The sequence below is a fragment of the Arctopsyche grandis genome, chromosome 3, assembly GCF_051622035.1.
Source record: "Arctopsyche grandis isolate Sample6627 chromosome 3, ASM5162203v2, whole genome shotgun sequence".
Lineage (NCBI taxonomy): Eukaryota > Metazoa > Arthropoda > Insecta > Trichoptera > Hydropsychidae > Arctopsyche > Arctopsyche grandis.
This window is the reverse complement of record NC_135357.1, coordinates 21,268,653-21,283,730: the sequence shown is the minus strand read 5'-3', so window position 1 is coordinate 21,283,730 and position 15,078 is coordinate 21,268,653. Positions and strand designations below refer to the sequence as shown.

At 33.8% G+C, this 15,078-nt stretch overlaps 2 protein-coding genes across 2 annotated transcripts; both read left to right on the top strand.

Moving 5' to 3' along the window:
• Positions 1-1,322: 1,322 nt before the first annotated feature.
• On the top strand, positions 1,323-4,963 carry LOC143909944 (phosphoenolpyruvate carboxykinase [GTP]-like). Its single transcript, XM_077428263.1, has 13 exons — positions 1,323-1,481; positions 1,575-1,701; positions 1,783-1,928; positions 2,036-2,217; positions 2,316-2,577; positions 2,665-2,797; positions 2,871-2,984; positions 3,066-3,165; positions 3,238-3,439; positions 3,525-3,723; positions 3,797-3,952; positions 4,041-4,241; positions 4,352-4,963. The coding sequence occupies exons 1-13, from the start codon at positions 1,450-1,452 to the stop codon at positions 4,454-4,456; spliced, it is 1,959 nt and encodes a 652-aa protein (XP_077284389.1). The 5' UTR covers positions 1,323-1,449; the 3' UTR covers positions 4,457-4,963.
• An 897-nt stretch (positions 4,964-5,860) lies between these two features.
• On the top strand, positions 5,861-15,031 carry IntS8 (integrator complex subunit 8). Its single transcript, XM_077428261.1, has 11 exons — positions 5,861-6,300; positions 8,655-8,852; positions 8,933-9,030; positions 9,109-9,239; positions 9,312-9,952; positions 10,074-10,517; positions 10,594-10,817; positions 13,061-13,279; positions 13,367-13,477; positions 13,730-13,907; positions 13,978-15,031. The coding sequence occupies exons 1-11, from the start codon at positions 6,183-6,185 to the stop codon at positions 14,823-14,825; spliced, it is 3,210 nt and encodes a 1,069-aa protein (XP_077284387.1). The 5' UTR covers positions 5,861-6,182; the 3' UTR covers positions 14,826-15,031.
• Positions 15,032-15,078: the final 47 nt, after the last annotated feature.

Genomic DNA, 15,078 nt, shown 5'->3' with positions numbered 1-15,078 from the left:
GGCTGCACGCAGCCAGAGCCTGCAAGGTAGAATGTATGTGGCTAGTATGTGGCTGCCTTCAGTCTCCGCGCACTTGACGTAGCAGCCAGAAGTTTTACGCCGCGGATAGCGAATAGAATCCCAGAGACTGTGTGACCTTTCAAGGATTATCTGTAACGGATATCTGTTAACGGATTAAATCGTAAGGCAATATGGGATATGTCTTCAGAAGAATATAGTGATCGAGATGTGAAAAGACGAAGATGGTAGGAAATCACAAATACAAAGTGTGAGGAAAGCTTGGTTTTATTAATCTTACATACATATATGTTTACCATCGATGGCACCAATGCAATTGGGAAAATTTGCATTTTTATTGAAACCATTTGCTATCTCAATCCATCTTTCTCCATTCAATTCTGGAAACGCTGTTTGTTTGAATGAATGAATCCAAAATCTTCTCTTTGCTTTGCGTTTCTTACGAAACAAGAGGTAAAGAATTATTTCTTCTACGCTTGACGGAAAGGTGACTACTGGCCGTCGACTCTGGCTGCCGAAACTGGCTGCTCAATATTTTGGCTGCGGCAGCCTGGCTGCCTAGTGCGCGGCCAGCCTTACTGTGAAAAAAAAACGGGAACGGAAACGGGAAAAACGGGAATGAGTGTCATTCACTATAATTTCAAATGTTTTCGCGTCGCGACCAAGGTGTTCGCTGCCTGCGTTGTTCCGAAAAATGGGAACGGGAACGGGAACGAGAACGGGAAAGGGAACGGGAACGGGAATTGCATGCGTTATTGTGGCATTGCAACGCATGCAGGGTTCGGCTAGTAAATTTATTAAAATGTTTACTATTAGATTGGCCATGTTTAAGCGGTTTATATTACAAACACCGAATGAAGCCGGGTAAAACCACTAGTAAATTATAAAATAAATGTAATTTGGAAGTACATATGACGGGCTGAAAACCAGACTGGTACAAGTGACATTTTTAAAAAAAAGCTGGTTTAAGTGCTAAAATAATATTAAATTTCATATAGGTAAGGAATGAAAATATTAAAATTATTTTTTTTGCTATTGAATTTCTTTAGAAAACACTGCAGATAAGAAAATGCAATGCTTTGTTCTTTTGAATTGTTGTGTGAATTTAAATAAGAATTTTTGTTGGTTGATGTCGATGGTCGAGAGTCGACATTAGCAACCGGTCTGTTGGGTTGCGTCAGCTGCCACACCTCCCAGCGGACCAATCAAATCGCTTAACGTCCAACACTCCTCCAACTGATAAAGACCATTTGGAGTGGGGGCTTCAATCCTCATCTATAAATTGAAACGTTTCATCGTAACCCCACATTCGGTTCTCGCATTTCTGTCTTGTCTTGATTACCTTTTGGTTTCATGGACATTTCCACTGTGAGCATCTCATTTTTTGAATAGAATCGAGGTTCTTGTAAAAACACATACTTTTGAAGAAATATGCCTGAAGCCGTAGAAACACAAACGATGTTGTAAGCATACTTAAATATAAAACTTGGTTTTTTCATTGTATTTTCAGTATGTGTAAATGTTATTTTCTAAATTTATTATATATTTTTTTCTAGATGCACCAGCCCAGTTCTTCGCCACTTTGGCAATGTATCTATGCGATATGGGATTCAAAATAAATCGATCCATAGCATCAAAGGAACTAGAATTATAAATGGAAATCTTGCACATTTAGGACCTAAGGTATTATTTTATATATATGTACCTATACTATGTTTGTGCCATTGAATCGTACAGAATAATAATAAATTTATTGTCATTTAGGTATTTTCGTACATTGAAGAGAGCGTCGCATTGTGTCAGCCGGATCAGGTTCATATATGTGATGGAAGTGCCACCGAAAGTGCAACTCTTCTAAAGTTAATGCAAGCTAATGGGACTATTAAGCTGTTACCGAAATATGAAAATTGGTGAGTAAATTGATTTTAAAGTATTATTGTTTTATATGTATGTATGTATATATTTATATAATTTATTAATGTACATGTGTATTTCTATGGTTGTTTTTCTGTAATAGTTGGTTGGCAAACACCAATCCTTCTGATGTTGCTCGAGTTGAAAGCCGCACATTTATCTGCACTGAGAGACAACATGATGTCGTTCCACGCACACTCAGAGGAAAGTCATCATTGGGGAACTGGATAAGTCCTAAAGATTACAACAATGCTATTGCCGACCGATTCCCAGGATGTATGACAGGTAAGAGTCATAACCGTTATATATTATATATAATTTAATCATTATTAGATTAAAATATAGATGTCTTATTGAAACTAAATATTATTTATTTTAAACAGGTCGTACTATGTATGTCATACCATATTCCATGGGACCGATTGGCTCGCCTTTGTCTAAAATTGGCATTGAATTGACAGATTCTGCATACGTAGTTTATTCTATGGGAATTATGACCAGAGTGGGGTCAAAAGTACTCGAGCTTTTAATGAGAGAAAATATGGAGTTTGTCAAATGTTTGCACTCAGTTGGCACGCCATCAAATGGTATTCACGAAATGCCAAGTTGGCCTTGCGATCCCGCTAGAACAATTATCCTTCACAAGTGAGTATTAAATATTTTATATAATCCAAGGCAATGCCTTTTAGTTTTGGTGGTATCCATATAATATATGATTGAAATTCGTTTCAGACCCGAAAATAATGAAATTGTGTCATATGGTAGTGGATATGGAGGAAATTCTCTGCTAGGCAAAAAATGCTTTGCATTGAGAATTGGATCTACGATTGCACAAAAAGAGGGTTGGCTTGCTGAACATATGCTGGTAATTGAATATTTCAAGGACTCTATTAATTATTTTATTTTTCTGTGATATTAATGGATAATTGTTCTGATAGATTCTTGGTATTACTGATCGTTCAGGCCACAAGCGATATATTGCAGCAGCTTTCCCATCCGCATGCGGTAAGACAAATCTTGCCATGATGATGCCTAGTCTTCCTGGATATAAGGTTAGTTCGATTTATATTATATATTTGATTTGTCTTAAATTACTTGATTTTCAATAGTGTTTAACGTATTTGTTTTTAAAGATTGAATGTGTAGGAGATGATATAGCTTGGATGAAATTTGATGAGACAGGACAGTTAAGAGCAATCAACCCAGAAAACGGATTTTTTGGAGTAGCTCCTGGTAAGTGATAAATTTAAATTGTTATTTTCTATTTAGAGGGAGTGTAACTAAAATATGAAATTTTTATTTTAGGGACATCAAATGAAACAAATCCTAATGCTATGGCAACTATATTTAAAAATACTATATTCACAAATGTGGCAGCAACGAGTGATGGAGGTGTGTATTGGGAAGGTATGGGGAAACCACCAAAAGATGTTCAGGTGACTGATTGGCTTGGTCAACCATGGGACAAAGTTGAAAGTAATAAACCGGCTGCACATCCAAATTCAAGGTAATTTATTTCTTCAATAAATTTTAATTTAAAAAATCCAGCAATAAGTTTTGTGAGATATGCTAATTACTTGTTAATTTTACAGGTTTTGTTCACCAGCATCACAATGCCCAACAATTGATCCTGCGTGGGAGAGCTCAGCTGGTGTACCAATCTCAGCTATATTACTGGGTGGCCGAAGGCCTGAAGGAGTTCCATTGGTTTATCAAGCTAATGATTGGACTCATGGAGTTTTTCTGGGTGCTTCGATGAGATCTGAAGCTACCGCTGCTGCTGAACATAGTGTAAGCATAATATTTTTATACAAAATTCCAAACACATTTCGTACTTTGTAAATTAATCGTTTTATTTTAACAGGGAAAAATGATCATGCATGATCCATTTGCTATGAGACCATTCTTCGGCTACAATTTTGGACATTATCTGTCTCATTGGTTGTCAATGGGTAGGAAAACAACTCCTGAAAAATTACCAAAAATTTTCCATGTAAACTGGTTTAGGAAAAATAAGCAGGTAAATTTACGGTTATTTTTTTGAAAGTCAATAAAAATAGTTCTGAATTAGTATTTGAACATGAACTGACTTGTTATAATTCACTTAGGGCAAATTTCTCTGGCCTGGATTTGGTGACAATTGCCGTGTTCTCGATTGGGTGCTTAGAAGATGTGATAATGAGCCTTGCTATATTGAAAGTCCTATCGGTTTGTTGCCTAAGAAAAATTCACTAAATTTAGAAGGTTTGAAAGAGACTGTAGATTTAGACGAATTATTCAATATACCGAAAGAATTTTGGTTAAAAGAGGTGAGTTCGCTCAGACTTTTTTATGTTTATTAATTTAGAAATATCATTTGATTTATATGTAATAAATATTAAATGTATTAAATCAAATGTTTTTTTTAAATATTTTTCAGACTGAAGCTATAGATAAATACTTCACTGAACAAGTTGGAGAAGATTTACCTGAAGAGATTCATTTCGAGCTGAAACATCTTCGTGAAAGATTGCAGCTCTTATAAACTTGTATTAATTTAGATATATATATTATTTTATTATCATATATGTACGTAATTTTCACCACCCTTAAAATATATGTACATATGTACTCATTAACATTGACATCGTAATATGTACATATATTTCATAAAAGCCATATTAAAATAATTGTATAGGTTTATATACATAGATTATCGTCCATTAAAATTTATAGGAATTAGTAGGATTTATAAACAAATGGATCTCGTGTGCTCATGTTGATCGCAGACTAGAATATTGATATTTTTTATAAAAAGTTTTACATTATTTATTTTTGTCGCTGGTCGATATTTTTAATGTCTAAGATAGATAAATAAATACGATTGATTGAAATTAAATGTATATTACTATATACATATGTAGATATAATATAAAAGTACTATTTTACAAATTATTATTTTTTTACGATGAAAATGCTCATATAAAATAGTCTCAAATTTATTTTGTAATTTTGATATAAAAAAAAATTTAATGAATAAAATTATGTTATAAAAAAATTGAATTTTCTTTCCACAATTTACTTAATCTGAGTTTAAAAATATGGAATGAAAAATGGATACATACTTTGTGGATGCGGTGCATCCGCTCTAAAATCGCCAGACAAATTGAACGACAGATTAACGGACGGCTGCTTTAAATGCAATTCTCGTCTTCTCGAATGATAGATTGCACATCAGATGACGGGTATCCTTTCGATGTGCACAGATGCAATTATTAAAATTGAGTTGGATCTTTCAGGCGAGTTTGATAAGGCAAGATTCGATAAGTTCCGAATCTTGCCTTATTAAACTCGCCAGAAAGATCCAACTCAATTTTAATAATTGCATCTGTGCACATCGAAAGGTTACTCGTCATCTGATGTACAACCTATCATTCGAGAAAACGAGAATTACGTTTAAAGCTGCCATTCTGTTAATCTGTCGTTCGTTTGTCTGGCGATTTTAGAACGGATGCACCAAACCCGTATGTACATACATATATATATTCAAAATAATTTTATTGAAAAAAAAATTGGAAGCCCATTGTACGTATGTACGTATGTATGTATGTGGTACATTTTGAAGAACATCTTTAGAAAAAAGCATAAAATTAAATGTAATTTTTTTATTTTCATTTAATGCCTTTTCCAAATTCAGAATGAAGTTTCGTTTTTTTAAACGCTTGGGGGAAGGGGATGCGCTTTTGTTTCACCCCTCCCCCCTTAAAAAAAATCCTGGCTATCACGTGCGGTAATTGGACTATTCGTCACATTGTAGTGGTCACAAAGACAATTTTTGCCATGAAAATCGCGAATACACAATATTTGGCACTCAAGTTCTCGTTAGTATGATGGACTTTTCGGCTGCCAGATGTTCCGTCATAGAGATTTTAGTGACTTTGTGACGATTACTTTGTGACCAGTAATCACCGAACCATCACGTGCCTAGCTGGCAGTGCGCATTTGTCATGGAACCGGAAAAATCTGGGTCAGAAAAAATCAGTATCCGCAAATATGGATGTCCGGAATAATCATCGTTTGGAATCATCGTGTCCGGAAAAATCTATTTGCAATATTCATGTACCGAATAATCCTGTCACCATATTTTTTTAACGCATCTAATTTTTCTCAATGGCAATACTTTGACAGTTGACGTTTCTAATGCGACTACCGGTAAATAGAGTTTATCGGTCGTATTTGTTGTTTTGTGTGTGATAATTTTGCCTAAAACCATGGATGTGGATTTATTACGATCAGGCACCGTGCCTTCTTCTTCGGACACTGTGCTTTGGTTCGAGTTTCTGTTGAACCCTGATCTTTTAAAGTACCATCTTGCAAAACCATCACCTGGTAGGTTAACTTGACATCCATATAATTTGTTTCATTATATGATTAACATTCATTATTTATCTTTTAGAAATTATTCATTCAGAGATGACGAAATTGAAATAATTTATATATTATGGTCAATATGATAATCTTGCTATTAATCATATAGGAAAGGGGGTCAATTACGTTAGGTTAGTTTACCCCCTAGGTCAGCGGTTTCCAAACTGGGAGGGGTCTACGTGACTTGACAGAATGTTAAATTACAGAAAACGCAAATATCGGAAGGCAAAGATCGAAAATCGAAAGACCTTAAGTCGAAAGATCGAAAGACCTAAATCGAAAGACCTTAAACGGTACATACTCACGTACATACTCACTTAATTTGCGCGAGCAGGATACAACAGGAACAAGAGGAACATGCTTTTCCTCCCGTATTCCGCGCGCGCACATTAACACGGGAGGAAAAGCATGTTCCTCTTGTTCCTGTTGTATCCTGCTCGCGCAAATTAAGTGAGTATGTACCGTTTACCATGCACCATTTTTTTTTGATACTTTCGACTTAAGATCTTTCGATTTTCGATCTTTGCATTCTGATATTTGCGTTTTCTGTAATTTAACATTCTGTCAAATCACGGAGACCGGATAATCTTGCTATTAATCATATAGGAAAGGGGGTCAATTACGTTAGGTTAGTTTACCCCCTAGGTCAGCGGTTTCCAAACTGGGAGGCGCGCCTCCCTGGGGAGGCGCGGACTATTGCCAGGGGAGGCGCCAAAACTTTTAATTAAAAAATAATTTTCATACCATAATATCTACAAATAAATAAAACTTCATATCGTAGCTTAACAGTAAAAATTCAATGCATGAATGTTTATTTTTATTTTTCTTTCATTTTTATATACACATTTAATTAGCAACCTGAAGAGGCATATTTGTGGACGAACGATAATTTTATTGTTAAACTTGCCTATTTGGTTTAAACTTTTGGAAAATTGAGCGGCTTAAATAAATCAATGCAGGGATCACAAATACATCCACTTGTTCAAAAAGACAAAGTAAAAGCTTTCATTAAAAATTTGAAGTTATGGAAATCAAATTTACAAAAGAATGAATTGGATATGTTTTCACTTTCCAAAGATTTCTGGGCCACAGCCAATATTGAAGCAAGTAAAAATCTTTTTATTGACCACTTGGATGGTTTAGTGTTGCATTTTTCCAATTATTTCAAAGACCTTGATTTCTCAAAGTTTTTGTGGATACAGAATCCATTTAACTACAATGAAGAAGACGAATTCAAGCTGACAACCATCGAAAAAGAAAAGTTGATTAGTTAAAAGTAAAAATTAGTTAATTAGTTAAATAATAATAATAAATAATAGAGAATTTGTTAAAAGTTGATTTTATCTCACTAAAACAAAAGTTTCAAAATGAAACCATAACTAAATTTTGGATGAATCTTAGTGGAGAGTATGAATCTCTGTATTGCAAAGCAATGCAAGTGCTTCTACCGTTTGTAACGTTTTATTTATGCGAAACGGGCTTTTCCGCACTAGCTGCAATGAAAACCAAATATCGAGCTAGGTTAATAGTCGAAAAGGAGTTACGAGTGGCACTCTCCATATTGCCCCCAAAATTTGATAAACTTTGTGCCAATAAACAACAATACCCTTCGCATTAAATTTCGATGTGTTAGATGTAGTTTAATTAGTAATTTAATATAAAAATAAATATACGTGTTCGTATAAATTTATGTTATAGCAAAACCTTTTTATTATTCTGTCTATTGTAGTGTTCAGTATTTTTTTTAAATAAAGTTTTATTATTTAAAACGTGTCTATATTATTATATCTATTAAAAAATAAAAGATAGGGAGGCGCGGAAAAAAAATTATTTTTAGGGAGGCGTAGTAGCATAAAGTTTGGAAACCGCTGCCCTAGGTTATTTAAAATCAGATTAGGTAAGGTTTGGTTAAAAATTAATAATTATTATTAATCTTCATAGCCGGTTATCACATTTCCCGTAGTATACTCGTACGTAGTTTAGTAAGATTTTATTGGAAACTTTTATAAAGTAAATTGTTAAGTCGTAAGGAATCGTAAAGACTGCTTGGTAATAAAATATGTTTTTACCGAGATATAAAAACACAACAAAAATCTATAATTTAAAAATTTTAGATTTGTTCAGATTTGTGTATAATATTATATTAATATTACGCTTATCTGCATTCAACAATTTGCTTAGTCGACTGGTACTTAATTTAAAAATGTATTTATGATTTACATACCTTTTAATTTTTATTTTCCTTTTGAGGAAAAATTCTACCATACATACATATGTATTTCAAAACTATTAATTATATATTTTGGTTATTACAGATCCATCTGCCACCGATTTGATAGTAAAATTTTCATCCATTATGCCTGTTCCACCGACTGAAGTAACAAAATCTGTTGATCCAGAAAATCCCAATAGTCCAACATTATGCATAGTTGAGGGTGAAAAATATTCTAAGAAACATTTGGCTTTGAAAGTGCTATGTTTGAAAGTAGCTGCCACTCTGAAATGGAATCTTTGTAATATATAATTTTGACATAAATAATACAAATAAATACGTTAAAACTAATATTGAAATTTATTCATTTTATATTTGCAGCTATATTAGAAACAAAACTACCTCCATCGATTCAATCGCAAGTGATGCAAGATCTAGTATATATGTCCACTGAAGGAATATATTCAATTCCTCCACATGTATTTTATTTTCATATTTAATTATATCCGTTTTAATGCTTTTAATACATATTTAATGCATATATATAAATATTTTAGGACGTGTCTGATGAATACTTGCAGCGTGGCGGTGTTAAATTTTCATTTGTATTATTTCATAGATGGTTTCTAAGGTCTCTTGTGAATAGAACTCTTTTAACTCGTAATTCGAAACAAGGACTCTTAAATATGTTTGTATAATGACTATTTTATTTTTCATTTTTCCTTAGTTTGCCATATTTATGCAAGTTTAATGTTTTTAGGGGGCTATTGACTAATGAAACAGGTTATATACAAATAAACCCCAGATTTGACAATTTGTTAATTCAATCTGAAGGAGCACGGAAACGAAGTTTAAAATTCTTAATGGATTTAATTGGCAGTAAAGTGGCTAAAGCATCTCAAATTAAAGCAAAGAATACATTCCAATACATAAAAGTTCCAATAACTGATACCTTCGCAGTTTTAACAGAAGATTCAGCTGATATGGTTCATGATTGGGAAATAAGTAATGTAATGATCAGCGAGAATGAGTTGTTTATGCAAATAACTTATGATCTTTGTACGAATTTTTTCTTTTATGGCCAATATGAACAAGCTAGCAAGTACATTCTATTGTGTAATGAGTTCAAACAGAAACTTCTCAAAGAGAAACATCCTAAAGATAGCAATCATAGAACTGGTTTTGATTGGGAACAAATGGAGTATGCAAGTGTTACAGAAGCTGAGATATTTGGATTTATGAAAGCTTTAAACATTTCGCAAGAAAAAAATTCGCTTTTACATCAACTTCATGAAGCTGTAGCAAATGGATATGAAGGTTTAATTGGAGTATTGGAAGCTGATAATTTGAAACGGGAAATTCCGTTAGTCCATCGTCTTGTCGTTGAATTAGATATTCAAGGTAATAGATATAATAAATTTTCATTAAAGTGAGGCTAGAGTTACTTTTTATCTCCGTTCAAGTCAATTATTAAAACAATGTATATAATTTAATGTATATCTATTTTTATTTAATTTTTTAGGTGTATCATCTAGTGGTACGGCAACAGTATCAAGGGATCTCTTAAACAAAGTGGTTGCTCTGAATATAGTTAGGTCATTATTGGATGGTAATTTACCATCCACTCATATTGATTTTAATCGAAGAATGAATACAATGGGCCCAAAATTCGTCGAGTCTCTCTTTTGGGCGTTTGAGCCCGTTTTGAAGTCCAACACATTAAGTATAGATGATAAGCGGTTAATCAAAGAGTTTTTTTTACATTTAGCTACATCCGAACATGATATTTCTATATTTGATGTTAATGAATATGTAACTAAAGAGAGATGTCACAATGATAATATTTCGATGCAAAAAACTGTTCCTAAACTGTTTGAAAATGAAGAAATCATTAAAATCATGGAAGAATTAGATTTAGACAAATTTAAGGATGGAAATAATATTCCCATTGAGCTTTTAATGACAGGTTACTTGGGTCTTAATTTTGAGATACTTCCTTTTAATATTTTTCTATTACTACATATAAAACATTTATGTTACAGGGTGGGAAACTCCCGATTTAAACTTTAAAAGTGTTCCCGAACTAGAGGTTGGATATCTCCGTCAAAAGTTAATAGATGCAACAACAGCAGACAAAATACGCGAAGGTTTGGTAAATTTGGCGGTCACCAATCCCGTTCAACCATTGTGGACCGTAAATCCTCAATGGAAATTACCAATACCTTTACAAAGTGTTATCATGTCACTCTCAAGAAGTTTCATTCAGGTTAGTTATTTCATACAACTATTATTTATACATATAACTATATGTTAAAATAATACATATAATCCAAACTCATAATTTTTTCATACGAAATAATATCGTGTAAAAACACACATGACTTTAAAAGTTGCATTTGTCATCTGCCGATTACTGAACAATATGTCATACTAGTGTTGGACCCGTTGATTTCAACGGGTGGTTTCGAAAAGGAATTGAAACTCGAATAAAAATAAAGTTAAAGATATTGAATCGACTGGTTTCGGAAAGAAATTGATGCACGAATTACGAAGTGATTACGAATTACGAACTACGTTTTGTGCATCGCCGACCTCCTGACGCCTTTGCCCCCGATGCCTCCGTCGCTCCGGGGCCTTCGGCCCCAGCGCCGCCGACGCCTCCGGCGCCCCCGACGCCTTCGGCACCCCGGGGGCTTCGCCCCCAGCGCCGCCGACGCCTCCGGCGCCCCCAGCACCCCCGATGCCTTCGGCACCCCGGGGGCTTCGCCCCCAGCGCCGCCGACGCCTCCGGCGCCCCCAGCCCCCCCGATGCCTTCGGCACCCCGGGGGCTTCGCCCCCAGCGTCCCCGATGCCTTCGGCATCCCGTGGGCTTCGCCCCCAGCGCCGCCGACGCCTCCGGCGCCCCCAGCGCCCCGATGCCTTTGGCACCCCGGGGGCTTCGCCCCCAGCGCCGCCAGCGCCCCCGGCAATGAAAAAACTGAAAAAATGAAAAAAATGAAAAAAATGAAAAACTGAAAAAATGAAAAAAATGAAAAAACTGAAAAAATGAAAAAAATGAAAAAACTGAAAAAATGAAAAAAATGAAAAAACTGAAAAAATGAAAAAAATGAAAAAACTGAAAAAATGAAAAAAATGAAAAAAATGAAAAAACTGAAAAAATGAAAAAAATGAAAAAACTGAAAAAATGAAAAAAATGAAAAAAATGAAAAAACTGAAAAAATGAAAAAAATGAAAAAACTGAAAAAATGAAAAAAATGAAAAAAATGAAAAAACTGAAAAAATGAAAAAAATGAAAAAACTGAAAAAATGAAAAAAATGAAAAAACTGAAAAAATGAAAAAAATTAAAAAACTGAAAAATATGAAAAAAAAAAAAAATTTGTTCCCCATACTGGTTGATGGTTGATCGTCCGTCACATACAAATATACAAATATACAAATATACAAATATACAAATATACAAATATACAAATATATTTAGCGACAGTCCGTTTTTATATATAGTATTCACATACTATAATGCTGGTACTGAATTTTGATTAATATCTTTGCTTACAAGAGAAAAAAAAGTAACCAACACCATTTTTATAGACCTTGAAAACACTGATTTTTGAAGTAAATCTTCTTTGTAGATGATTTACTTCTCTGTAGATGATTATAATGACTAGCTTTGATGGTGACGTTAGCGTTAATCAAAGATTTTTTTTTTACATTTAGCTTCATTTGAACATGACCCTTTACGTTTAACGCTTTAAAATGTTGCACATAACTGAATCTAAAACTCCCCCCCCCCCTCCGTCTCCTTCCTTGGGAATTACCTCAGAAACCTTAACTATTTCTTTCCAAGTGAGTATATAGTAGATTTTGCGTAAGGATGTCTTACTTTTCTGATGTATAGTGTATTTTTATTTGAAGTAAAACTATGCAAAGAGTAGAGAATTGGATTTATGGTACTGTAATATGCAGTATTTTATATTCGACGCGCGCTAGGGACTGTAGCTTTATGAATGTACTATCTCTCTTGTCTTCATTGAGATATTCGGCATTAGGAGAAATGGAAAAACTAATAAAAAGTTTGTAAAAAAAGGCTTATGTCAGCAGGATTCTTAATAAGCTGAAACTCCCTTTTGTGCAGAAAGTATTTATGTAACAATTTATAATTACGGGTCACATATATATAAAAAAGCTCATAAGTAAGGTTCGAAATGAAAACATGTTTTTAAAGCGTAACAAATTTTAGAAGATAGGCTTTAAATGTATTTTTCAAGAGGATTTAGTTTGCAAAAAAGTCTCAATTTTCAATAAAAGTCGAATTATGAAATTTTAGAATAGACTAATTTTTAAAAGAAAAAAATATATTTTCATAGGGCTGGGTGTTATATGACAGTCTAACTACTCAGTATACCTAATACCATATTGTTAATTATATTTTAAGCTACCCTTTTTTTAATTTAAGAATCATGTATGTTAAATCTAATAATTCAATGTGAAAATTTATTGCCTCTTTCAGGATTTTAGCTATATTATCTTAGGTAAAGCGAAACAGCAAGCGGAAATGGGTGACCATAATTCAGCACTGGAACTACTTCTCATACTAGAAACAGAAACAAGAAATCAATTGAATCAAGCTGGCACTGTATTGAATAGTAATGCAGCAGCTAACAATTCAGTCATGTATAAACTTTGCAAGCTTGTTGGTTGGGAAGCACTTCTTATGCAAATAACTCAGGTGTGATTGAATTGATTTTTATTTTATTTTTTATCTGTTCGCATTTTTAACTATTTACTATGTATTAAACTTTGATTACGCTTACAGATGTTAGCAGATTGGCCACTTCATAAGAATAATATGAATATGTTGGTAAATAAGGCAACCATGTGTATTCTTGCTCTGCAGTCTGGCGATAATGTTATTCCCCGAATGGAGGTACATACATACTTCATATTCGACATAGATATTTGATATTTTGATTTTTACTTTTTTTTTGGCTGTAAACGTGAATGGGTAATCAATTTTGCAATTTGGCCATTGTTAAAAAAAATTAAAGTTTCTTCTTTAACATCGGGTCTTTCTTGACCAATGATCGTTACTAACGAGGAGTATCGAGGTGCTGCGCACCACCCCTTTCCATTGTGAGCACAAGAAAATATTGTTGACATTAAATATGTTATGTTTTAGATTGTTGAACAGTGTTTCATTTGTTTACTAAATGGTGGTGAATGGAAACAACTCGCCGAATTGGCAGCTACAACTCGTGGAACTGGACAAGCTGAAGCTGCCGTTGCTACAGCGCTAGCCGCTCATCACCTTCGGACAAAACCAACTAAAAAACTACCCGAAGACCTTTGGGACATGGGTATATAGAGTTTTTAACATAATGTTTAAAATCCCATAATTTTCAAATTCTAATTTCATTTTACTTTTAGTTGTCCCAATATTTGTGATCGTTCATCCTACATCTTCGTCTATGAAGCGCAGTAATTCTGGTAATCCTATAAGTTCAAGCAACAGAGAGCCACCGGCTAATAGTAAAATGAAAGATGGGATGACTTCATTTTTCTCCAAACTTCGAGATCCCACAGTTCTTTCTGTTGTCATTTCACTCCTTGCAAAGTTATTTAATGTTCAAAAAGATGATTCAAACATGGATTTGAATATGGAATATATAAATTTATGGCCTGCCAAAGTAAATAGCACAATTTCACTTCAATTCGTTTCGAACACTCTGTATCAGCTGGTCACACAGGCTTTAAAATATTACCCAAACAATATTTCCTGGATAAAATTATTAGGTGACATGAGCTTGGTCGGTGGACATTATGCAACTGCTATGAAGCAATATTTGACTGCTTTGACAATCCTCTCTGACAATTTCGTACAGCCACTATCAAAGCAGCTCATTGAAGATCAAACTATTTTTAGAAGAATGATTAAGTGTTGCACTCAGTTGAATTGTCCAACTCAAGCAGCAATATTGTGTCAATTTTTAGAAGAAATTGATTACGTTTTAGCTTTTAAATGTCTCTCTGAAATGACCCATTTGTGTTCTGATGCCATGGATAGCTATTATGGTTGTATTTGGGATACCAGCATTTTGGAGTATTTAATCAATTTGCATCATAAACGAGGAGAGACGCATAGAAAGCAATTGGCCGTTAAGGTGATGGGAATGCTCGAGTTGAATTCTAATAATAATGAAGAAATTCAAAGGGAAGCTGCCAACAAACGAAAAGCCAAGTTTATGAGAGCGCTTGTCAAGCAATATGTGTGTTAAAACTTTTTAATAATCAACAAATTATTGTATTTGTATAATATTTACATGTAGTTTTTAATTAAGTTTTGAAAACAGAAATATTTGAAATGTTGAAAATTCACAATACATACGAAACACTTTGTTATAACTAAAATATGAATAAAGTAATACTGTGATTTTTTAAATGTATATAAGTATATGAATAAAGTATACATTTTTTTCCATATAAATTTCTCTCTTGTAAGAATATAACCAGGGCCGCCGAGAGGAATTC